This window comes from Mustela erminea, chromosome 3 (genome assembly GCF_009829155.1).
Source record: "Mustela erminea isolate mMusErm1 chromosome 3, mMusErm1.Pri, whole genome shotgun sequence".
NCBI classification, from domain to species: domain Eukaryota; kingdom Metazoa; phylum Chordata; class Mammalia; order Carnivora; family Mustelidae; genus Mustela; species Mustela erminea.
This window is the reverse complement of record NC_045616.1, coordinates 65,124,626-65,151,260: the sequence shown is the minus strand read 5'-3', so window position 1 is coordinate 65,151,260 and position 26,635 is coordinate 65,124,626. Positions and strand designations below refer to the sequence as shown.

The 26,635-nt window shown below is 40.6% G+C and overlaps 1 protein-coding gene across 7 annotated transcripts in view; it reads left to right on the top strand.

Moving 5' to 3' along the window:
- The window catches only part of ARHGEF28 (Rho guanine nucleotide exchange factor 28), a 317,873-nt gene that overhangs the window by 59,832 nt on the left and 231,406 nt on the right, over positions 1-26,635 (top strand). For 6 of the 7 annotated variants that reach the window (XR_004283955.1, XM_032335977.1, XM_032335978.1 and 3 more), the window contains one exon: positions 8,553-8,596. Coding sequence is in view for 6 of the 7 variants with exons in the window: in XM_032335977.1 (XP_032191868.1) it covers positions 8,553-8,596 (44 nt within the window). In the remaining variant the exon portion in view is untranslated. Of the gene's footprint in view, positions 1-752; positions 810-8,552; positions 8,597-26,635 lie in introns of those variants that run through there. The other variant, XM_032335976.1, reaches the window with a different exon arrangement.

The following is a 26,635-nucleotide window of genomic DNA, read 5'->3' as shown; positions in this document are numbered from 1 at the left end:
TCAGCTGGGCCTGACCTCCGTGCCTGCTGAGTCATTTTGATCAGTCTGATATTTAGAAGTCATTCGAAATACTCAAGTGCTTAAAAATCTGTTTATCTAAGTGTAATAACTGCAGCTAGCCTTGGAGTGCTTGTGATAGCCACTAAGTATTTTCTGTTGTTTGTGTCAAATCTCAGTCCTCTCAGTAGTCTTCTGAGATGGGCACTCTTAACCGTTACTGCTGACAGAGGAGAGACTGCCCCAGGGAGCTGAAGTCCTGGGCCCGAGTCACACTGTTGGAAGAGGGCAGAGCTGGTGTTCATAGGCAGCCTTTCCTGAGATGTTACTCATACCAGGTGTTTGCTACTTTTCAGCCAAACGGATTGCTATCTTTGAGACCATATTTATGTTACAAAAGGCCCTTGTGCTGAGGCTAAGCAGAGTTTGGGTTGGACCCATTACACAGGCTGGATTCACACCCAGTTTGGCCACTTCCAGCGGCTTGATCTTGGCGAAGTGGTGTGATTTTACTGAGCTGCTTTTTTTTCTTCTTCCAGATTTTATTTATTTATTCGACTGAGAGAGACACAGCGAGAGAGGGAACATGAGCAGGGGGCAGTGGGAGAGGGAGAAGCAGGCTTCCTGTTGAGCAGCAGGCAGCTTGATGCGCGGCTCAATCCCGGGACCCTGGAATCATGACCTAATCCGAAGGCAGACACTTAATGACTGAGCCACTCAGGTGCCTGATTTTTTAATTTTTTTTAACTCCTGTAAAGTGGAGATGGCAACACTGGACGTCCTCTTTCAGGGGGAGAGCAGGTATCAGTGAGGTGCGTAAAGTGAATCTTTTTAAAAATGGGGACCAAGATCTTATGGGACAGTGGTGGGAAAAAGATGGGCCTGGGGTTCTAATTTCTTGAAAATGAAACCAGAATTAGGAAATTGAGTACTGTTTATAGAATGTGGTGTTTGATTTCTGTGGCTAGCACACAGCAGAGCATCGTGGTTACCAGTCCAGACTCTTGAAGCAGGAAGCTTCACTCTCTGCTCTGTCATGCTCAGGGTGACCTTGTACAAGTCCAGCTTTCAGCCTCTAATTCTTTCTCTTAGGAGGAACGTAAAGTGAAGTGTGTGTGTGTGAGAGAGAGAGAGAGAGAGAGAGAGAGAGAGGGGAGGGGAAGAGAGGGAGATAGTGATGGTGGGTGGTGGGGGGTTGTGAGATTTTCTGACAAAATTTATGCTGTCGCATTTGATTTTTCAATGCACTAGTATGGGGTGTTTTGTTTTGTTTTGTTTTGTTTGGTATTTTTAATATTTATTTGTTTTAGAGAGAGGAAGAGAATGGGGGGGAAGGGCAGAGGGTGAAGGAGAGAGAGAAACTCAAGTAGACACTGCTCTGAGTGTGGAGCCCCACGTGGGGCTTGATCACACAACCCTGAGATCATGACCTGAGCTGCAATCAGGAGTCTGCCCCTTAACCGACTGAGCCACTCAGGCGCCCCAAAGAGTTATTTCTACTAGAAATACTTAAGAAGTTTGTCTGTTTTCTCATAGGATAGGGAGGAGGATGTGCTCTTCTTCCTTTAATACTGAGATTATCATTTATTTATTTATTTATTTGACAGACGGAGATCACAAGCAGGCAGAGAGACAGGCAGAGAGAGAGGGAGAAGCAGGCTCCCTGCTGAGCAGAGAGCCTGATGCGGGGCTCGATACCAGGACCCTGAGATCATGACCTGAGCCGAAGGCAGAGGCTTTAACCCACTGAGCCACCCAGGCGCCCCAATACTGAGATTATCTTTAAGCCTTTATCTCATTATGATCCCCTTTTCACTTCTTAATGGTTTCATGATTTGAGGAGTTTCCCCAATACTCAAAAATACTATCCTCCATTGTATCTAATCTTATTTCATCTTAAAAAAACCCCAAGATTTCCAATTTTATCTTAGGTTGATATGTCTTTTATTTATGAGTCCTGTAACCACATGAAGACCAAAATAAGAGGCTAGAAAACATCTGAAGTACTAGGAGGACTGTGTGGAGAAGGGATAGTAGCGTTAAATAGGGGTGAGTGTGGTGAAGAGAGAAGGTGGGAGGGAGTAGCTCCTCATCTTCCAAGTGGTCAGTTGACCAAACAATTACTTTTAGTTTAGGTAACTTTTGCTTCAGTGTAACCTTGTAACTATAGAGATTTGTAAAGTTTCAGGTAGGTAAGACCCCTGTACATTGCTCTCAGGGCTGCTGTGAGGATTCTATGAGATGTTTGTAAAACATCTGCCTTAACCGCATTTTTAGCCTTCCAAATGTAGTTCCTGATAGTATTAATAAACAGTTGACCATTATTTGGTAATGGTATACAAGCCAAGGATTTGGGGCATATTCAAAGATAAAGTCATGGGGTTTTATGTGGAGAAACCCAGAATTCCATAAAGTCAAGAATGGTTATTTTCTGTGTAAGTTGAATGTTACATTTTCTTTTATTTTTAATTTGGAATATTCTTTTCACCTTTTAAGTGGTGTAACTTTTATTAGAAGTAACTAGCAAATGATTATTCTGAATATTAGGTATTCTTTCTAATACGTCTGAAATACTGAAGATTTTGTATCTTGATGTTCTTTTCATAAGATATTTCCCCCCCTCTGTTTTGGAATAAAACTTAAAAATTGTGGCTGTGTACCCCAAATCATTCTCTGGTGTCTGCCAGAAAGACTGGAAATACTTTGGCCTTAAGTTTTCGGGGGGGAAAAAAAAACCCAAACTAAAAAAGACCTACTTGTGTCTGAGAGGGTTTTTTTGTTTGTTTGTTTGTTTTTGTCTGAGAGTTTTTGAAATTGCAGATGAAGTCAAGCATTGGGAAATGAGGTATAGAGCCTAAGATGTGTGTAGTGAACAGCTAGTGTGTGTAGAACGTGGGCAGTTATATACTTGCGTAGCAAATACAAACAGGTTCTGTACTTAAACTTGATGTAAAGGGAGGCAAGGCATGGTTTAGTCATGTACCTGTGCAAGTGAGTGCAGGTCTTGTAAGGATCAGTTTTAGAAAAATTCAAATGAGAATATGGATTTTTATACCTAATCAGTTTGAAGTTACATATTTTATTGAGCATATAATATACTTGACACCAATTATTCTCTCTCCAGCTCAACTAAGAAATGCTGAGAGCGATTTTTAGGTTTGCGACCAAGGAGGATAATTGTGGGGACTTCAGTTTTAGTTTATTTTTAAAAGGAGTGAAAAGTCTTTTCTTTCAAAAACAAAACCTTTGCTCTTCAAAATGGTTGTTAGAGGTACGGAAAAACGGCAAAAATTAGAGTAGGCAGGATAATGAAATCTGAGTTCTTCAGTATGTAAGGTAGAGTAGAGAGGACACGTTGTCTAGCCCTTGATGTTAACCTTTAGTCTGAGATCATAGTATAATGCTGCTTGGAAGCCCTCACTTGATGTAGCTGGCATCATAATGACATAATGAAAACTGTAGCGAAACTGGATCCTTGGTAGCTTTAAAGTGGTTTGATGCCACCTTCTGCCCTGCAGTCCAACTTCCATGTGCCTTCCTGCTAGGTAAACCTCATCTCCAGCTCTGGCGTGCTAGGCACACTCCATTTGTTCCTTAGTCTACTAAGCCTGCATGGAAACCACTGGGAAGACTACTCATGGCCTGATAAGTGGGGAGAAATGCCTTTTTTTTTTTTTAAGATGTTATATATTTATTTGACAGAAATCAGGAGGAGGCAGAGAGGCAGGCAGAGAGAGAGGAGGAAGCAGGCTTCCTGCTGAGCAGAGAACCCGATATGGGGCTCGATCCCAGGACCCAGAGATCATGACTTGAGCCAAAGGCAGAGACTTTAACCCACTGAGCCTCCCAGGTGCCCCAAAACGCTTTTTTAATAGGAGCAGATCCGCCAAATGTACCCTAAGTGAAACAAAAACCAAAAAATTCCATGTATCCCATGTATCCTTATTATATTTATTTGTAAATTGCACTACTGCAACAGTATATTTTCTAAAACGTACCCCAAATTTAAAAAGCTATGAAGATTAGGGACACCTGGGTGGCTCACTCCGTCCTGTCTGCCTACTGCTCAAGTCCTATCAAGTCCCACATCGGGCTCCTCTGCCTGCCACTCCCCTTGCTTGGGCTCACTCTCACCCTCTCTGACAAATAAAATCTTTTTTATAAGAAGGCTACGAAGGTTAAGTGTAACTCATAACCCTTTATGTTTTCACTGAAAACACTGATATATAATACATGTCAGTGAAAGTAATGAGACACATGGATGATTCTTTTGTTGGTATAGTAATACCATGTAACCCTTCAGTTTGAATGTCTGGTTCAAAGCACTTTTACTTTGAAATTGGATTTAATGAGTGTCGTAGCTGAACCAGATAACCTCTTTATGATATATATATTCAAATGCAAGTACAGTGCTGGCTACACTTAAAAAGCAGGGGTTTTCGGGCGCCTGGGTGGCTCAGTGGGTTGAGGCCTCTGCCTTCAGCTTGGGTCATGATCTCAGGGTCCTGGGATCGAGACCTGCATCAGGCTCTCTGCTCAGCGGGGAGCCTGCTTCCCCCTCTCTCTACCTGCCTCTCTGCCTACTTGTGATCTCTGTCTGTCAAATAATAAATAAATAAATAAATAAATAAATAAATAAATAAATAAATAAATAACTAACAGGGGATTTATGTTTTAATCCCATCCACTAATTACACAAGTTTCCTAATGTTAAAAGTGACCGCAGGGGCGCTTGGGTGGCTCAGTGGGTTAAAGCCTCTGCCTTTGGCTCGGGTCATTCCAGTGTCCTGGGATCGAGCCCCATGTCGGGCTCTCTGCTTATCAGGGAGCCTGCTACCTCCTCTCTCTCTGTCTGCCTCTCTGCCTACTTGGGATCTCCTGTCTGTCAAAAAACAAAAAAAAGTGACTGCAAACTCCCATCTTCACTGATGTCACTCAGTCCTCCTATCACTTAGATCTTGTCACATTTTTAAACTAGAAAACCTGTGAAACATTTGTTTTGAAAGATTTATATAGATTTGAAAGCTTTTTTATTTTTCCAAGAATTTAAAGCCTGCAGATGTGAAGGCTTCATTAGGTTGCAAGCTTTAATTACAAAGTCACCAAGCAATGATAACATGTACTAATACTCTTTTTCAAAATGTTGTGATAGCATAAACTATCCATATCCTGAATTTCCTTTGAGATATTTTTCACTTACTAAAATATTATCCCCTCTTGATGGAACAGGCTGTTTATTTGGAAAAATGAATGTTTTCAAAGACGTGTCATAAATATCCACTTTTCTTAGAAAAACCAGAATCTTCTATTTTGGAAAGAGAAAATTATTTAGAACATGTTTAAGTTTGACATTTTTAAAAAGTACTTAGCCACAGTATAACCAATATACCTCACTTGGTGTATATGGGTTTTTATGATCCTTTCCCATACCATGGCGGAAATTGCCAAGATTGGACCATGTTTGAAATTCTTTTTTTTTCCTAGTTTGAAGGTGTTACTTACTCCTATAAAATTAATCATGACTGATGTACTGAGGAACTCTGCAGGTTTTCAGTTTCAAGTTCATTACCATATGTTTTCTATGGATGACACAGTGAACAAATTTCACTCATGGTGCTTTTTAAGCTTCTTATCCAAGCAGCTGCCCTACCAGTGGTTGTGGTTGAATGGTTTTCCTAGAGAACATTACTTTTTTTTCCAAGATTTAAAAAATTCATTTGAAAGAGAGAGAGCGAGAGAGTGAGAGAGCAAGAGCGTGTACCGCTGATAGCCCAAGCAGGAGTAGGGGTTAAAGGGAGAAGGAAAAGCAGGCTCCCAGCTGAGCAGGGAGCCCAGTGTAGGACTTGATCCCAGGACTCTGGGATCCCAGGACTCTGGGATCATGACCTGAGGTGAAGACAGATGCTTAACTGACTGAGCCACCAAGGTGTCCCTATTCTATTATTATTCTATAGTCATATTATGATTCTAATATTTCCAGAAGGAACGGGTATCTTTAGCTCATCATGCTTTTTTTTTTTTTTTTTTGGGTGAAGATTTTATTTATTTATTTGACAGAGAGAGAGAGAGACAGCCAGAGAGGCAACACAAGCAGGGGGAGTGGAAGTGGAGTGGAGAAAGAGACTGCTGAGCAGGGAGCCTAATGTGGGGCTGGGTCCCAGGACCCCAGGATCATGACCTGAGCCCAAGTCAGATGTCTAACCAACTGAGCCACCCACATGCCCCTAAAATATTACTATTTGTTAAAGAAATAATCTAGTCTTCAAATTAAGTCTGTATTCTCATCAAAAGTAGTTTCTTTAGGGGGCACCTGGGTGGCTCAGTGGGTTAAAGCCTCTGCCTTCTGCTCAGGTCATGATCCCATAGTCCTGGGATCAAGCACCGCATCAGACTCTCTACTTAGCAGGGAGCCTGATTCCTCCTCTCTCTCTCTCTGCCTGCTTCTCTGACTACTTGTGATCTCTGTCTGTCAAATAAATAAGTAAAATATATTTTTTTAAAAAAGTAGTTTCTTGGGGCGCCTGGGTGGCTCAGTGGGTTAAGCCGCTGCCTTCGGCTCAGGTCATGATCTCAGGGTCCTGGGATGGAGTCCCACATCAGGCTCTCTGCTCAGCAGGGAGCCTGCTTCCCTCTCTCTCTCTGCCTGCCTCTCTGCCTACTTGTGATCTCTCTCTGTCAAATAAATAAATAAAATCTTTAAAAAAAAAAAAAGTAGTTTCTTTTAGATGTATCATCAAGACAAAGTATAAAAAGCTGAGTAAGGGAAAACATCTGTGTTTTATGAGTACATGGCAAACCTGTCACACAGCTTGTAAAACTTACCAGACTATTCAGGAGTGTTCAGAGTTTTGCTCATAAAGGAATACATTTTGATTTTATTATTCTCTGTGTATTTCATTCATTTTAAAATCACATTTACTATAGAATATACTTCTTTTGATATTAAGTAGAAATTTCACAAAGACCTAATTTTATCAAGTTTAGTGAAATTTTTTTGATGGATTGAAATTGTGTATGGCATGATTGTAAACAGAGGTAAAAAATTGCGGATACCTCGAAGCACAGTATGACTTTAGGGTAGGAGGTCATGGTATATGCTGTTGGGTATATTTCATATTTAAATACATACTTGATGGCAGATTTTTGGGGAGGGCTATCTATTTGTTGTTCTTAGCCATTTTTATTTTGTAGTTGATGAATAATTCATACTTAGGAATGAGAGTCTCATTTGTCATATTCTTATTAGTATTAGTATTATTAGTAGTATTATCTTTAATTTGAAGTTTCTGTCCTAGAATCCTTAAGCCATTCATCCAGTTTATGAGGTTAGTTTCATTAAGAATTGATTATAATATATAAGCCCACTCAAGTAGGTCTGCATAAACTGCCACAGGGTACGATGTGTGGAAAATGAGCTTGTTTGACGTTTGGTGTTCTCTGAGGATGACTTAGGAAATATAACTTGTGACCTGAGAGGGTGCCAGTGGCAGCATGTGTATGAAGTATTAATAAAACTGAAGTTAAAGGTTTTTATTAAAAGAAAAAAAAAGAACTTCAAGTATTTTCCTTCTTGCCTAGTGTCTACTTGGGGTATTACCGTACTAAATGTCACAGTTCAGGTTGCTATATGCCTGTGGCCCTACCAGATGTCCCCGAGGCACTATTGCTAGAGTTTCACCTGAGACCCAGAGGCAGAACTTGGGTGGTGGTTGGGTCTCCCTGTCTGACCCTTGCAGAATTCTCACGCAGCCTACTCTTCCCTTTTTTGGTCTTCCTTGTGAAGCTGAGGTTTTTGAGGGCTAGACCACTTCCTGATCATCTTTGTGTAATGGTTGGCCCCCTGTACGTGTTCAGTGAACTCCTTTTGGAATGGTGCTAGCTTTTTTTTTTCTTTTAAATAAATTTTAAAATTAAGCTTCAAGGTTGTTTCTGGGTATGGGTTTTTAAGGGTACGCATACCCAGAGGCAGATAAGATGCATGCAACTGGTGGGGAGGTTGGTAACAGTGGAGTGCATGCATACCTGACGTGTGACCATGAGACAGAAGTCTTTGGCCTTCTGGAGGAGAGGCAAAGAACTGTCTTGTCACTGAGGTCTCCTGCCTCATTCAGACCAAGGTAGATTCTAACCTTTAGGAGTTAATGAAGGTAAAACTTTGGACTTGTTGACTTTCTTGGCTTTTTGAAATATTTCTCTTTTGAGAGCTATCAGGATAATATCTGGGGTTGATAAGTTTTCCTTATGTGTGCACATTAATGTGAGAGAAGAAAGGGGGAGGGGATTTTATATAGCTAGAATCTCTTTTCTGTTGTTCATGACTTTGTGTCTGCAGTTTTTGTTAAAGAAGTAATCTGGTCTTCAGATTAAGTCTGTATTCTCATCAAAAGTAGTTTCTCTCTCTCTGCCTGCCTCTCTGCCTACTTGTGATCTCTGTCTGTCAAATACCCATGGTCCTTCCTCCCCAGGTGTCGGTCACTGCCAGGCAGGACATAGGGGTGCAGGTTGGTTACAGTGCCTCCTGGAGTAACAGTTCTCATTCATTATCTTCTTTGCAGATGCAGAAGCCATGGAGTTGAGCTGCGGCGAAGTACCTCTTTATGTAAGTCCCCACGCACTGGACTTCAGCTCTCAGTGTCCCTTTCTTTTTTTTTTTTTTTTTTTTAAAGATTTTATTTATTTATCAGAGAGAGAGAGGGAGAGAGAGTGAGCACAGGCAGACAGAATGGCAGGCAGAGGCAGAGGGAGAAGCAGGCTCCCTGCCGAGCAAGGAGCCCGATGTGGGACTCGATCCCAGGACGCTGGGATCATGACCTGAGCCGAAGGCAGCTGCTTAACCAACTGAGCCACCCAGGTGTCCCTCAGTGTCCCTTTCTGACACTCAAAAACTACCTGACCGAAGTGGAGAGCGATGTTTGACTCACTGTTGAGTTGAGGCTTTAAAAAACGAACTGAGCCTTACTGTCTCATTCCGGTATTCACACAGACCCTTTTAAAATGGATTGGCTCTTGGTTCTAACGTCTGGGGTTTCGTGAAAGTTCCCTGAGGAGTTTTATTTAAACGGTTTAACTTCTAGACTCAGAAATACCCATCTCATTTGTGTGAATGATTTTTGAACATTGTATTTTAAGATACCATGATGATATTCAAGAATATCTTCTCTGTGTGTCTTTTTTGGGGTAAAGCCTAATGACAGCTGTATTAGCTAAAATGACAAAGGAATTCAAAGGGCCAAGTGCTGGGGCATCCATAGAATAGGTGTGGGTTGGGCTGACAGATGCCCAGGGAGATGCTCCGTCAAGGGTGCCTTCTGCATTGAGGCAGGAAGGATTCTTTTCTATTCTTGAGAGCAATTCCTGGGTGTAACAGGGAAGTGAAATTCCTCTCTTCGTAGAGGAAATGGCATATGGTTTCATTTTCCCTTGGCCAAACCTCTTTCCTTAGAATCTGACTGAGTTGGTGGGGAGTGGGCATGGATGGGTGTGTGGGAACTGTGGTTTCAGGTGAACTTTGAATCTTCAGTGCATGGAATTGAGTCAGAGCACTGCATCTAGGCTAAAAAATATGAGTTCAATTGAGGTTAGTCTTTAATAGAATGAAGTATGGAGGAACTAGAACATACTTAATCAGAATCTTCAATTAAAATCTATTTATTCATTTCCCCTTAGCACACTTCACTGTAGAGGTAGCCCAACCTCCCTCCTTCTCCCTGTACTGATTCCCCCACCTTTTACATCCCCCACTCTATTCTCTGGAGGAAAAAGTAAATGATAAAATGAACGGGTGTCAGAATAATGAATGACATGCCTCCTGGGTTGCCCAGTGGTCTGTAGTACTCTTTCTAGGTTGCGATGTGCAAGTCACAAACTGTAGGCAGATTGGAGCCTGCTCAGCCATAGTGATGAAGAATGGTTCAAGGCTAAACTGTAAATAGTTCCTAAGTCTCCCTGGCTTTTTATTTATTATTATTATTATTTTTTGTATCTTCCTCCTTCTCACCTTTACTTATTCTGTCCTGCTTTCCTACCTCAAATCCCACAAACCTAATCAAGATAATAAATCTTGTAGTTGATCAGCATCCTACGGTATAGCTGTTTTGATTCCTAACTGTTTGATTATGATCAGACTAGAGAGTCAATACACAGAGCCCAAGGAAAGAAGGGACTTAAAAAACAAAAGCCAAGATACTTTTCAAATTATCAAACAGTATGTACTGACTAAAATAAAATGAAATATATGAAAGGTGCTAAGAAGACATTACTCAGAATCGCATCCCCTGTAGATGTTATATTAAAATAATTCTTTGTTGGGACGCCTGGGTGGCTCAGTGGGTTAAAGCCTCTGCCTTCAGCTCAGGTCATGATCCCTGGGTTCTGGGATGGAGCCCCTGCATCGGGCTCTCTGCTCAGCAGGGAGCCTGCTTTCTCCTCTCTCTCTCTGCCTGCCTCTCTGCCTTCTTGTGATCTCTGTCTGTCAAATAAATAAATAAAATCTTAAAAAAAATAAAATAATTCTTTGTTGATTCTAAGGTGCAGTTTTTCTTGCCCTCATTTTAATTTCCTTCCCTCAAATTAACATCTCATTTAATTAAGTTTTTTTTTTTAAGATTTTATTTATTTATTTGACAGACAGAGATCACAAGCAGGCAGAGAGGCAGGCAGAGAAAGAGGAGGAAGCAAGCTCCCTGCTGAGCAGAGAGCCCAATGTGGGGCTCGATCCCAGGACCCTGAGATTATGACCCGAGCTGAAGGCAGAGGCTTTAACCCACTGAGCCACCCAGGTGCCCCTGGAATTCAGATATTCTTATATCTGCTGTGCATTATGGCAGATATCATGTTGTAGTTAACTCTCTGTGCATGTGTGTCCTGGGTTTTAATGGTTGTATGAGTTCACTTAAGATTACTTGTGACAGAAGTACTTGTGATTGTTGTTGCTACATGAATTAAATGCTGTCAAGATGTTTCTACCAGGATTTGGTATTAAAAAGTTGAGCTATTGTGTACACACAGTGACATGGAACACATGGAAATAGTATCATGAAACATGATAAAATCTGTCTAAATTTAGAAATTGTTGCAGTGAGGGGCGCCTGGGTGGCTCAGTGGGTTAAGCCACTGCCTTCGGCTCGGGTCATGATCTCGGGGTCCTGGGATCAAGTCCCACATCGGGCTCTCTGCTCAGCAGGGAGCCTGCTTCCCTCTCTCTCTCTCTCTGCCTGCCTCTCTGCCTGCTTGTGATCTCTCTCTGTCAAATCAATAAATAAAAATCTTAAAAAAAAAAAAAGAAATTGTTGCAATGAGTATGAAATAAAATTCAATTGTATTATGATAATTTTTTTAGTGGAATATAAAATGAAAGTTATAACTGATGATCTTAGATGAAATATGTACATTTGTGTTCAATATGACTCCTAATATCTATATAGATATAGATACACACACATACATATATATATGTTGTAACCTGATTTTATCCCCCACTTAAACTTTAAAGTCAATATGATAAACTGATCGCAGCCAATTTGAGTACTTGGGCACATGCAGTAAGAGTTCAGAGGGGATACATTATAATGAAAATAAGACTTAAACCAATTTCTATGAAATTAGTATCATGTAAATGGAGAACACGTGAGAACTATAATAAAACTTGTTTCTGTATTCTGTGGTGGGCCTTCTCTCTGCTCTTCTGTGTTCAGAAGTTTGAGAAGTATTTACTCCAAGCTTCTAGTTTATAAAATCTGGTTTGTAAATATTTAATTTTTAAAATTCATATTTATGTTTCATATATTATAAAAATTGGAAATATCAACAAACATTAAAATCCCATGTTTAATCCCATCATCAGTATGAGCACTGTTGATATTTTGTGTTTCTTCAGAGCTATATTTATATTTGTGCTGAATTTTATTGACATTAAGGTTATTAATTATTAAGGCATTTATTTGAATGATTTTTAAAATTGCCATATATATATATATATGTATTAAGTTTTTATCTTTTTTTTTTAAGATTTATTTATTTATTTGACAGACAGAGATTACAAGTAGGCAGAGAGACAGGAAGAGAGAGAGGAGGAAGCAGGCTCCCTGCTGAGCAGAGAGCCGGATACGGGGCTCGATCCCAGGACCCCGGAATCATGACCTGAGCTGAAGGCAGAGGCCTCAACCCACTGAGCCACCCAGGTGCCCCTTAAGTTTCTATCTTTTTAAGTAATCTCTACACCCACCATGGGGCTCAAACTCATGGTCCTGAGATAAGAATTACAGGCTCTACTGACTGAGCTGAGCCAGCCAGTTGCCCCTTGACTGCAGTATATCGGATCTCTTTATTTGGGTACTTTGATATACTAACAATCCATTCATTATGATTTGTTTTCTTAGAAAAAGAAACTGACTCTGGCAAGTGTATAATGAAGATAACCCCCCCCCCCCCATAGAAATTTTGAAGGGCCTATAACATATGGAGATACCTTTAAATTACAAAATAATAATTGTGGGCTAACGAAAAGTCTTATTAAGATGTGCTTTATTTATTTATTTTTTTAAAGATTTTATTTATTTACTTGACAGAGAGCTCACAAGGAAGCAGAGAGGAATGGAAGCAGGCTCCCTGCTGAGCAGAGAGCCTGATGTGGGGCTCAATCCCAGGACCCTGAGATCATGACCTGAGCTGAAGGCAGAGGCTTAACCCACTGAGCCACCCAGGCGCCCCAAAATGTGCTTTAAAATATTAATTGCAAGATTTATTTTATGGAGGATTAGATCCCATAAATAGAGTGATAATTATGGAGGAAAAATTTGATAGAGATGATTTTCAACTTTGACCCACTTTCCACAAAAAGGCGCTTTGTTCAGGTCATTTTGTTTTTGTTCCTTTGATTATAATCTGTTTTGACGTAAGAATTCATTTTTAAAAATCAAAGGTCTTTGCTTCTTGGTTGTTAAAGAGAATCCTTACTAAAAATGGTAGGGGGTATTCGTTTACCAGATCTGGTAGGTTTTTGTGGTCTTCAGGATATTTCTTATATGGTGTCTTGTCACCTACAAATAGTGAATGTTTTACTTCTTCCTTACCAGTTTGGATGCCTTTTATTTCTTTTTCCTGTCTGATTGCTGTGGCTAGGACTTCTAGTACTATGTTGAATAAAAGTAGTGAGAGTGTACATCCTTGTCTTGTTCCTGACCTTAGGGAAAAAACTATGAGTTTTTTTGCCATTGAGTATAATGTTAGCTGTGGCTTTTTCATATAAGGCCTTTATTATGTTGAGGGTTATTCCTCTAAACCCACTTTATTGAGGGTTTTTGTCATGAGTGTTGTACTTTCAAATACCATTAGATTTCACTCATGTGGAATTTAAGGAATGAAACAAATGAACAAAGAAGACGAGAGACACACAAAAAACAAATTCTTAAATACAGAGAATGAACTGATGTTTACGAGTTGTGGTGGGGGGCACGGGCTTGGCATTGGTGAGAGAGGAGAAGATTATGAGCACACTTAACCACAATGAGCGCTGAGTAATACAGTGAGTGGTTGAATCACTATATTGTACATCTAAAACTAATACATACAGCATTGTACATATAGCATTGTAATGGTAACTATATTAGAATTAAAGTTTTTAAAGAAGATGGTGGAGAGATACCTTTATGCCTATAGAAAATCTACAGTTGTAAGTACTCTTTTTTTCCTCATGCATTTTATTTGGATCCATGAAGTAAGCTGTCACATTTCATCTTAGAGTTTTATTTTTTTAGGTCTTTCACTATTGTTTCTCTTTCCAGTTTTTCTCTTTCCACTATTGTTTCTCATTTCAAGGACTGTTTTTTTTTTTTTTGTCCTTTTTTTTAAAAATCATTTTTAAAATTTATTTTCAGCATAACAGTATTCATTGTTTTTGTACCACACCCAGTGCTCCATGCAATCCGTCTGTGGACTGAATTCTAGGAGCATTTTTTCTTTTTTCTTTTTTTAATTTAAGATTTGTTTAGAGAGAGCACACATGTGTGTGAGCACACACATGTGCAAGCTGGTGCAAGCAGGGGAGGGCCAGAGGGTAAGGGAGAGAGAGATCCCGAAGCAGATTCCTTGCTGAGTGTGGAACCGAGTCCCAGACTCCATCCCAGGACCCTAAGATCATGACCAGAGCCAAAATCAAGAGCTAACCAACTGAGCCACCCAGGTGCCCCTAATATTTTTAATTTTCTACTTAATTTACTGTGTTGTCGAGTCTATTTATCTTACAATTTTAGTTTCCATTACTTCATTTGTGGTTTCTATATAGTATTTTCAAATCTTGGTCTGTTTCTTATGCCCATATAGTTTCATTATCTTGTGTATTTTATTGTGTGCACAAAGAAAGGACTTAAATTTTTTTTTGCATTTCAGGAATTTGTTTCAGAGGGTGTTAAAATTTCTGATTTCGTCTGGTGTGCTGTCGAACTTTATAGTTTTTTGGCCAACATTTCCGCTTGCTCATCTTTAGAGGGGAGGCAGCCTTAGTGTTGGAGCTGCAGGGATATTCCTCAGCTCAGCCACAGACTCATTCTATTTTTAAAATGAACAATGGAGGTCCATTGAGTTGCTGTTGCAGGAAAAGAGAAACACTGCACTGTAATAAGGTTAGAGAAGGAGCAGGGGTTGGCGACTGGTAGCCAAGAGTTTTATATCGATTTGTATACCATGGGGACCTGAGCCTTGCAAATCCAATTTTTAGCCCAGAGCAGCTTCCTGACTCTGTCTCTAAGGAGCAGTAAAGGAGCCCCTTTGGAAGACCAGGCTGTTTGCTCATGATAGAAAAAATAGTAGACATTTGCAATCGGGTTTGAGGTCTAGGCTTATTATTAATTTTTAATTTTTATTTATTTTTAAGGATTTTACTTATTTTACAGAGAGAAGAAGAAGGGGGAGAGGAAGCGGGAGACAGTTTCTGAAGCAGCCTTTCTGCTGAGAGCACAGAGCCCAACATCTGGCTGGAGCTCAGGACCCCTGAGATCATGACCTGAGCCAAAAACAAGAGTGGGGCCCTTCACTGACCTCTAGGTGCCCCTAGGCTTAGTCGTTAGATTAAGTGACAATATGGTTTTGGGAGGAGGAGTGTTAAGCTAGCAGAGTAGTCATGCTGAAGCTAATGACAAGTGTGAAAGCCTGGAAAAGTGTCATTTATAATTAATATAATCTAAGATGTTTATTCTCTATCTTAAAACCTCCTTAACTCATACCCTTGGGAACTTGAAAGTTCTATATTGGAAGTCATAAAGTTATTTTTATTCTTTTAGTTTGTTGTTTTCAGCCCCTTGCTTCCTAGTTTGTACATAAAAAGATCAGAAATGATGCAAGTAGTGTTTAAAAGGAGAGATTTTGCTTACTTGGTATTTGCTTGAATTATTTTTTAAAAATATTTTATTTATTTATTTGACAGACAAAAAGAGGTCACAAGCAGGCAGAGAGGCAGACAGAGAGAGAGAGAGGAGGATGCGGGGCTTTATCCCAGGACCCTAAGATCATGACCTGAGCTGAAGGCAGAGGCTTAACCCACTGAGCCACCCAGGTGCCCCTTTGCTTTAATTTTGAAAGGGATTTTGCCTTCACAAGCCAGAGAGTATTATGCTGTTCATTGTTTTTCAGTTACTTTTAAAATTGAGTTTTCTCAAAGTTTTTAGAAATTAATAAGTGTCATTAAACAAATGTATGTTATACTTGTTAATCTAGAAACTTCCTTTCACATTATATTTGATTTTTATGTATGTTGTAAGTAGCACTGATCTTCCCCAAATCAGTTCAGTGCTGTGAATAAAGCAGACGAGCTCTTCCTTGAGAAACTGTTGATGGCAAAAATTTTTTCTCAATAAAAATAGCTATATTTTATATTTATTATTATTATTTTTTAAGATTTTATTTATTTATTTGACAGAGAGAAATCACAAGTACACTGAGAGGCAGGCAGAGAGAGAGAGGAGGAAGCACACTCTCTGCTGAGCAGAGAGCCTTATGCGGGACTCGATCCCAGGACCCTGAGATCATGACCTGAGCCGAAGGCAGCGGCTTAACCCACTGAGCCACCCAGGCGCCCCCAAAATAGCTATATTTTAAAGTTATTTAACCCTTGCTCATCATAGAAAATATAAGTAGAAATATTAGACATTACTTTTTGCAAATTTGTACACGCAGTCTTCCATGAAAGGAATCCTATAGGAAATCCATTAGGATCTTGGGCAGAGTCCATTAATTATTCGTCCCCATTTTATACCTCCTTTTCTGTCTCCCTGGTAACTACTGTTGAAGATTGATGCATTTGTCTCAGCGGCAAGCATTAGAATCCCCTTGGAACTTACTGGCAAAAAGAATTTTGAGACCTTTACCCCAGACTTACTGAATCAGAGATTCTGGGGCACCAGTGGGGCCCAGCAGGGTACATTTTAAAGCAACTTTCAGGTAGTTCTGTTTCACACTAAAGTTTGAGAACTAGAATTAATGGATATATTTACTGATTTTTGTGTTCTCCTACAATCCTATGCATAAACTTAGACACAGGCTTTAATGAATTATTTTTTAAAATCTGGATCCTGTTTGGGGCTCTTTATCTTTAGCCCACCAAACGGAGTAGAAAGTCCTCTAAGTCATCAGGCAAAGCTCAGACTCATTCTTTCTAATGAGTGGGTGTGAACCAGGTCTTTTGTCCGTGGATGGGTACTCACTTTGTTTTGGTTCTCTGACCATGAACAGTTGTTTACTAGATATCTTTGTCTATATGTCCTTATGTATTGATATTTTTGTCTCTGTAGTATGGGTTCCCAGGAGTGGAATTGCTGGATGAAGGGTATACATATTTCAAATTTTTGTTTAAAAGATTTTATTAATTTATTTGACAGACAGAGATCACAAGTAGGCAGAGAGGCAGGCAGAGACAGAGAGGAGGAAGCAGGATTCCTGCTGAGCAGAGAGCCCTATGTGGGGCTGAGTCCCAAGACCCCGGGATCATGACCTGAGCCAAAGGCAGAGGCTTTACCCCACTGAGCCACCCAGGCGCCCCTCGTATTTCAAATTTTAGTGGCTTGCTTTGCGAATGAGATATAACATCATTTCGTCAAATAACTTCCAGATAATTTCATAGCTAGTTTTTTTTAGCTTTAATAACTACTAATTATGAAACTGGGCATTCCCATTTTCATTGTGCAAAGGCAGTGTGTTCAATTCTGTATACTTTATAGATGTTCAAAAATATCTTGATTTAAAAATTTTTTTTGTTACGGTTCCTTCATTTCTTATGTTTCTCCAATTCGGTTGAATGCAAGCCTCTGATCCCTGGAGACGTTTGTAACATCTGCAGAGGGTGTGTCTGTGAACCATTGCGTGTGGGCCCTTGCTCTCTTCCACCCTTCAGGCATGTTCATCGTAGCAGCTGACTGAGGAGTATCATCATTTCTGTTCTCTGGAGGCTGCAAATGGTTTAATGGTTTGGCAGCACAGTTTTACTTCAGGAGCTTGTGGCCAGCTGGCTCTAAGCTGCTTCCCTCTTCGTTAGCATTTTAGGTTTTGTTACTCTCCCAAGTTCATGGTAGCTTGCTGTGTTTGCCCCAGGAATATTGGTTGCCCCTGGGCTCGCTGATCTGATGTTTAGGCCTTTGACTCGGCTCGTTAGCTAGCTAGCTGAGCGGAATCTGCCCCAGTCAAGCACTTGGATTTCTGGGGCTTGGAGTAACTTCCTTGAGTCCTTGGCTGAGTGTACGCTTCTTGGTCCCTGCCGTATAGGGGAAGGACCCGAGGACGGGTCCCAGGGCCTGTTTCCTAGACGAGGGAGGCAGCTTCCTATTAAGGCGGGGACTTAGTGGCTTTGTTTTTTGCTCACCTGGCAGACACCTCCTTCCTGACTCGCACAAAATCCCTCTGGCTTCTGGTTCCTGTTGAAGGAAATCCTGTCCTCCAGATGCTGCTCCTTCTCTCCTTGGGGCTCTCTGTCCCTGAGGGCTGCCTGTGACTGGCCTCTCTCCCCGATTATCTCAATGTTAGTAAGGGACGCTATCGTTGAGACTTTTGCCTGGTCACCCTCACTTTGAGATGAGGAAATTAAGGTTCTTAGGGTGAGTGACTCACTTGACTAATTAAACTGCACTGGTTTGATATTCAGAATATTTAATGCTATCTATATTAGAAGCTGTATAATTTTCTTGCTTTGAAAGTGGTAGAGACCACAACAAGCCTAGGGTTTTCCCACCTGCCCTGGTTAATTAAAATGACCTTCCCAACTTGTCACCACAAGTTGATTGCCCCGTCGGCCATTACCCAAGGACGCCATTTTGTTCTTCACAGCCCTGCAGTCTCTCTTAAGCTTTAATTGTGAAGAATGGTACTACTTCCTGGTCTTTCCATTAAAGCATCTCCCTTTTCTCAACTTTTTTTTGTCTTGCTAGAGGATCCTGCCTATAACTAAATCTAGGTAAGCCCTGACCCTCTAAAACAAATATACTAAAAAAAAAAAAAAAAAAAAAAATGGGCTCAGTAATTGTTTTTCATTTGCTCCATCAAGCTCTCCAGCTCAAGGTAATAGACATTTTATTAGCTCGGGTGTCGGGGGCATGGATGAAGGTGTCTTTTAGCACATACCAGTACAGCTAAGTCTGCCTTTGAGAATGGAATCAGGAAGGGCTTTTGCCTGAGAACAATTTCTAGATCACGTGTTGCCTTTGTGAAAATTTATTTTTAGCAGCTTATGTCTCCTGACTTAATCCCAGCAGCATGTGCATCTCAACTAATTGCCCCTTCTTGCCTGGGTTTTTCCAACATTGTTTTGGCTGGGCTAATTGAAGTCGCCGCTCCTCGATGGCTTTTGTTTTCTGCTGACTTGATTTTTTCCTGTTCGGTCCTTTCTGCTGTTTCTCCTGTCTTGCTTGTAAGGGGGCAAACAACCTTGAAAGCTGCATGTTCTGCCCATAGTGTAGAGGAACCGTGGTAACTGCTTCATCCTGCCTGGCGAGGAGCCACAAGATGTCAGTTCCTGGAAGTCCTGAGATCCTTAGCTGCTGCCAGAGATTGCTTCATGGTATTGAAAGAGCAGAGGGGAAGACCACTTCTCAGACATTAGCTAAACCTATGACTTGGAATGTTACATAAGCCCTCCATTAGCTTTGTCCTTGTCCAGATGCTTAAATGGTACCCTGTCTTCTTAGCACAGGGAGGGTTTCTGGTAACCCCTTCTATCACTACTGATAGGACATACTTCTAATAAAGGGCCAAAGGTAAAATGTACAACTGCGGGAAACTTCTGGAAGAATCAGCCCTAGCACCCAACTTTGAAGGAATTTCCTTGTGGGTGTAGATTTGGGGGCTCTGGGTAAATAAGTACCACATGTTCATAAAGTCTGATTGTCTCACTTCCCATACTTTAGTGACAGCCCCCACAGTTTGGGCAATATGCAGCCTTGTGTTCTTCAACACAGAATGTGAAGTAATTTTTGTTCTAGTGGCTTTTAAAAATATTACCATCTTAACCATTTCAGGCATGATTCGTAGGGGTCAGATATTTCTCTCAGAGAACCCTCAGAAGAAGTAAGATGTGATCCAATTAAGATGTTTTATTAACACATTCTAGAAAGGGAGCTATTACAGAAGATGGGATAGTGATTCTGCCTTACTAATAACTCCTCCCTCTCACCCCCGAGGTTGTGCATGTGTGTGGTTTGAGTAGGTGTTTTAAATTCATGACTCTTTTCCCTTGTCATAATTTGATACACTCTGGCGTTAGCCTTATTTCTAACAAAACTGATCCCATGAGGATTACCAACTTTATTCTTCCTTAATCAGGGGTGTTTAAACCCCTGTTTAGTATAGTGCACTATTCTAGGCACAAAGGATATAGCACAGAGGGAAATAGTCAGGATTCTAAGACCCTACTCTCCCAGAGCCTGCTTAAGAGTGGAGAGATGGACAATAAGTAGGTAGACAAATAAAAACATAGGGCATGGAAAGCTATACATTTGGTATCTTTCTGGAAATTTTCTAAGACTTGTTTGTGCTTTAGGTGTTAGGTTACCATTTTGGAAGGATGCTCCTGCTTCCTGGTTATTTTGATAATCAGGTTGTAATACCCTTTTGTGCCGTGGGTAGAGCCTGTGGCCTGAAAGCCTGGGCTTTCCAAAAGTGAGGATAATTGAAAGGGAATAATAGCTTTCTGCTTTAAAAAATGATTTAGAAAAATTAGAAAAATGAAAATTCCACTAAAGAATACTAACATTCACATTTAAGTAGGACAAATTATTTGGAGCAAAATGGACACATTGGGTCCAATGAAATATATTAGAAATGTTTGGTTTTTAATCTGTTATATGCCAACTATGGTGCTCTATACTTCTTCAAGAATTCTCTAATGTACAGAAAACCCTAGGAGTTAGCCTTCTTTTACCAGAAGGAAAACTGAGGTTCATTGACATGGGTCTGGTTTTTCTTCATCAGTGCTTATTTATCTGGCCCAGGAGCTGTGATAGGCTCAGACGTGATCAGGGAATAGCCGCCTAGCTGAATTACAATAGAACTTGGATTTGAACCTCAGATCCTCTTTCAGCCTCTGTCACACCACAACCATGTGTCCTGTGGACACAAATTATCATCCTCCATTATATCAAAATACCTAGTGTGGTGTCCAGCATGTTACAGCCTTTCAGTAAGTGTTGGCCAACTGCATATCTGGAAAACCACTGAGGGAAGGTGAGCTTGTTCTCTGACCCATGATAGCAATATTCTAGACCGCGGCTGTGGTCACTAGGGTGGTGACCCAGCTGGAAAAACAATAATTAAAGCTGGTACTTGGTCACATCTGTGATTGTAGAAACCCTTTGCACCATTAACTCCAGCCATACTGTTCTCAGTGTCTCACGAGTGTCATGCTTATTCATTTTCCCAGACCTCTAGTTTGGTCTGCTGTTTCCTCTAGTTGGCACACTCTTGCTTCCTCTCTCTTTGTATTTAAATTCTTACTCATTGTGCACATTTTAGCTCAAATGGGACACCCACCTCACCCTTTTAGGTTTTTGAGGAGGTTTTCTTATTGTTTGGTTTCATCTCTTTTATTAAGCTTGAAATCACCAGAGCAGCAGAGATTTAAGGAATTACTGTCTTATCCCCTGATTTTCCGGTACCAGTACAGTGCCATGCTCAGGAAATGTTTGTTAAATGAATATGTGGTTCTAGTTTAGTTCCACACAAGCAGTGGTCAAGGTTCATTCAGTACACTCTTCAGTTTTATTGCTCACTTATTCCTGTACTGTTGTTCAATTTGCCCAGCCGGTCTATGGCCACCCCTGTTTTGGGATAGGGACCGGCAGGTTGTTCTGTACTCCAGGCACACAACAGTCAGAGCAAAGGTCACGTGAGGAGGGGGTTGTCACAACAGTCAGAAAGTTACAAGGTTTGGGGGAAGCAGGTCCCAGAGTGTGAAGCTTAACCACATTTTGGAGGCACAATGTAGACTCTCAATATTTGAAATTCAAAATTAAGTTTTTGTGAAGCAGACAATTCTTAGCCCAGAATTAGAATTTAATAGGGAGGAGGTTCTAATAAAACAGTAGGGAATTAAAAGCTTATCTTGTCCAGCTTAAGATTCCTGAAGAGTTTCTTGACTCAGTAAAGATGATCTGTGAACGATGTCACACGAACTCAGATCCCTTCTTTGGCATTCTTTCCTAGTATCTCCTTTCAGTTAATACACTCCATGTCTTTGGAAAGAAGTCGTTGGCGTTACTACCTTAACTGTTTGGGGCACCTTGTAGTGCTGTGCAAAATGTTTTTACACACGAGCTGTTTCATTATTATTATTAATTTATTTGACAGAGAGAGACACAGCCAGAGAGGGAACGCAAGCAGGGGGAGTTGGAGAGGGAGAAGCAGGCTTCCTGCTGAGCGGGGAGCCTGATGTGGGGCTCAAACCCAGGACCCTGGGATCTTGACCTGAGCCTGAGGCAGATGCTTAACAACTGAGCCACCCAGGCACCCTGAGCTATTTCATTAGACCTATACTTTGCTATTACTTGGAGGTGGTGAACTGAGAGATGTTGAATGACCTGCCTCGGTCCATTTGTGCATGCACGCTTACACTTGACCAGTTCAGTGTGTCAGGTTAGGTGAGGCACAGGCAGGGGCAGATCCAGGTTTTGTGAAGCCTGGGTTTATGCAATTGGAAGGGTTGTTTTTCAGAAAAGGAATATAAAATTATAAAAACAGAAGTACGTCAAGGTGAATATTTATAATGAGAAATGACAAAATTTTTAAAAGCCGAGCAATTCCGTATGCATTCACAATCCAGCCTCCTCTTTACCAAATTCCAAAAATGTCCTCAGACACGTTAGTTTCACCCAATAGGCAAGGGAAGTGTGTCCTAGGGGACGTCGAATGGAAAGACAGCATAATCAAATAATGGCAGTTAAAACATCTCCCCCTTAACTCCAGCGTACGATATAATCATTTTTTTCTGTAACATTTCACCCAAAACACTTGGATAGACACTCAATCACAAGCTAATTTCCCAATAGTTCATATTGTTTGCCACTGATGGTCAAGATGACCACCCCTGACTTTGACAATCAAACTATCACATTTAAAAAAATATATTACTATTGGAAATTGAGAGAAAAAACAAACATAAACAACACATAGGGCTCTCCTATGGCTTCAGAAGAGGGCTTGTAATGCAGGAGCCTTGATCTTAAGCTTTGTTAGCTTTATGGTAAACCTGCTGGGCACAGGGTATACAAGCTTGGGAGAAGCAGGCTTTCCTGCCCTCAAGACTTCATTAGTAGGGAGGCAACATCATCCCAGACAGTGAATAGTGAGAAATGGTTGGGTGAAGATAAGCTGAAGATGCTTCTGAAGCCATTAGGGAACACTTATCAATGGGGCCTGGGGTTAGAAGGTGAGTGGGTTTAGCCAGAGGACAGGTAGGACAGGAGTGGTCCAAGCAGAGGGCATGGTCTGAGAGGGCATATGGGCTTGTTGGAGCCCTGTGATTGGAAGAGAGGGCCCAGGTAGCCTCGGGCAGCAGGTGCTGGTATAGATCATGCCTGGAGTGAGGGCAGTGCGGGTCCTGAAACCCAGCTCTTGTCACTCTGCTGTATGACCTTACGTGGTAGTTACACAGTCTCATACATAATTTTGCAGCCATTTTGGTCTAAGTGCAAAATTAGAACATCTACATCTTGTGACAGATGGTAGAACTGTTCAGAGCAGAATCGGCAGTCCGAGTTCATTCCCTGGTGCTCTGTTTCAGAGTAACAGTGACAGTAATTTTTCTGGATCAGGTAGCATAGATGTGGAAACTTTTTGTGGGGGAGGGGGTGCATGGCTGTCAAGGTTCCATGTTTTCCCAGGGGGCTTGTCTTTTACCTGTACTTTGGTGAAGATCAGTAACAGTGAAAGGAACTGCTAGAGAGAGAGAGAGAGATATGTAGGGGAAAGCTCATTAAGCAATAGAAAAAGTTGTCATAGTAGACCATGTCAGACTAAGTTTATCTTCTTTAAAAATTTCTGAAGACTTCAGTGCCAGCTTAGAATTTGAAATGACCAGGTTGTGTAGCAGCATGTAGATGAGGGCTGGTCTGGGGTCCTCTGGGAAATGTCGAGCATGGGAGAGAATTTGAAAATATAGGTCCCTAAAGCCAAATACATTTAAGCATCTGATATAAATGTTAATTGGTTAGAATATGGCTGTGGTTATTAAAATGTGACTTTCTAGAAAGAGGAAACATGGCTTCTTATATTCCCTTGAGAACAACAGATAACGAAGGATTTGCAAAAAAATGATATTAATGATCCAATGGAAAAAAATCTCTTGAATGAATGGTGTTGAGAAAATTGGACAACTACATGCAGAAAAAGGAAACTGGACTACTTTCTTATACCACTCACACAAATAAACTCAAAATGGATGAAAGAGCTAAATGTGAAACAGGAATCCATCAGAATCCTAGAGGAGAACATAGGCAGCAACCTCTTTGACCTTGTCCATAGCAACCTCTTTGACCTTGGCTGCTGCAACTTCTGGCTAGACAAGTCTCCAAACGCAAAAGAAGCAAAAGCAAAAATGAACTACTGGGACTTCAACAAGAGAGAAAGCTTTTGCACAGCATAGGAAACCATTGACAAAACTAAGAGGCAACCTACAGAATGGGAGAAGATATTTGCAAATGTCTTATCTGATAAAGGGCTAGAATCCAAAATCTATAAAGATCTTATCAAACTCAACACCCAAAAAAAAGAAATGGGCAGAAGACATGAACAGACGTTTCTCCAAAGAAGACATGAACAGATAGCAGACACATGAAATGGCCAACAGACACATGAAAAAATGTTCAACATCATTCAGCATCAAGGAAATCCAAATCAAAACCACATGAGATACCACCTCACACTGGTCAGAATGGCTAAAATTAAGAACTAAGGAAACAAGATATTGGTGAGGATGCAGAGAAAAGGGAACACTTTTCACTGATTGGTGGGTGTGATGGATCACACGGGAATCACAACTCTTGTCATTTAATCTCATCATAAAATCTTCTGTGAAAGGGATAGTGCATATTTTCGTAAGAAACTGAAAACAATAGTCATGAATTGGAATAAGAAAAACTGTTGCAAGGATTAGTGGTACAAACGTGAGTTGTATGACTTTTTTTGTATGGAATCAAACATTGGCTTTCATAATACTGCAGTTGTTTGCTTTTATTATTGTGTTCTTACAATTCTTTACACCTTCGTTTCTTTATGAACAATATGGTAGTAAAGATGTTTGGGAAAGTTACATGCAAACAGTCTTTCACAGGAGAGTACTCTCTTTAACAAAATACAGTGATGAACACTTGATCATCACACTAAATTCTGTGTTTGCGTTCAGATTTTTATAAACTGGATTTGTTTGACGTGACAGCACCCTATCCATCTTTGTGTGTTCTTGAATTTTAAGAAGGTAATTATACATAAGTGGTAGAAGATTAAATATGAAAATAGCAGGTATTGTGTCAATACCACTGGTTGAACTTAATAGTAACCCTGGGCAAAACTGGGAAGAAAATAGGCCAAATTGTGGTGGGTAAAAGTTGGTGTATGACGAGTTGTCAGTGGAATTTCTGTGGGTAGCTGCCATTGTGCTTTCACTAGGAATTGGAATGATGGGGAGGGACATTAACTGAAGTACATGTGGTCCTGAAGAGAATACAGAATAATTTTTGAAGCATTTTTGATCTCAGATCATTGTAAGTCCCTTCAACCTCCATGAATGAACCACTCTTCCCTCGACTATCCCTAACTCTTGGAAGTCATTGATCTGTTCTCCATCTCTGTAATTTCATTTTGAAATGTCACAAAAGTGGAGGGATATAGCTTGTGATCTCTTGATTTTGATTTTTCTCAGTGTAATGTCCTTTTTTTTTTAAAGATTTTATTTATTTATTTGACAGATGGAAATCACAAGTAGGCAGAGAGGCAGGCAGAGAGAGAGGAGGAAACAGGCTCCCTGCTGAGCAGAGAGCCTGATGTGGGTCTCGATCCCAGGACCCTGGGATCACGACCCAAGCTGAAGGCAGAGGCTTTAACCCACTGCGCCACTCAGGTGCCCCTCTCAGTGTAATGTCCTTAACATCCATTCAAGTTGTGTATATCAGCAGTTCCTTCTTTTTTGTTGATGAGTAGTAGTCTGTGGGTTGGCTGTATCACACTTTCTTCAGCCATTCATATATTGTAGGACATGTTGGTTGTTTCCAAGTGTTGGCTACTTTAAATCTGATGTGGCCAATTATATATAGGTTTTTGTGTGGGCATAATTTTCATCTTTTTGGGATAAGTGTCCAAGAGTATGATTGCTGGAGTGTGTGCTAAGTCTATGTTTAGTTTTTATAGGAATCGTCAAACTGTCTTGCAGAGTGCCTATACCATATGACATTCACACCATATTATGGGAGATCCAGTTTCCTTGCATTGTTTTCAGTACATAGTAGTGTTGTTTTTCTTTCCTTTTACGTTTTATTGGGAAATAATTGACCTACATCACTGGTCAGTTTAAGGTGTACCCATATAGTGAAATGATGATAACCCTACATTAGGGTTAGCTTCATCTACATTAGGGTTAGCTCCACCTTCTCCTATCAAGAAAATAAAAACAAAAGGAGAAAAGAAATATAATTACTATTTTAGGTTTTCTGGTAGATGTGTAGTGATATCTTACGGTCTCTAGAATAGATTTTTTTTTCCCCCTGTATTTTGGTGAAATAAACATAAATTTTTTAGAAAAGATTTTATTTATTTATTTGACAGAGCGAGAGATCACAAGTAGTCAGAGAGGCAGGAAGAGAGAGAAAGAGGAGGAATCAGGCTCCCCACAGAGCAGAGAGCTCGATACGGGTCTCGATCCCAGGACCCTGAGATCGTGACTTGAGCCGAAGTCAGAGGCTTAACCCATTGAGCCACCCACGTGCCCCAAAATAAACATAAATTTTAACATGTAGCCATTTATAAGGACATTTTGGTGGCTTTGAGTTCATTTACACTGGTGAGCAACCATCACCATCCTCTGTCTCCAGAATTTTCTGTTTTCCTCAACTGAAACTCTGTACCCATTAAACAGTAACTCCCTTTTCTCCTTTCCACTCAGCTTATGGCAACCGCC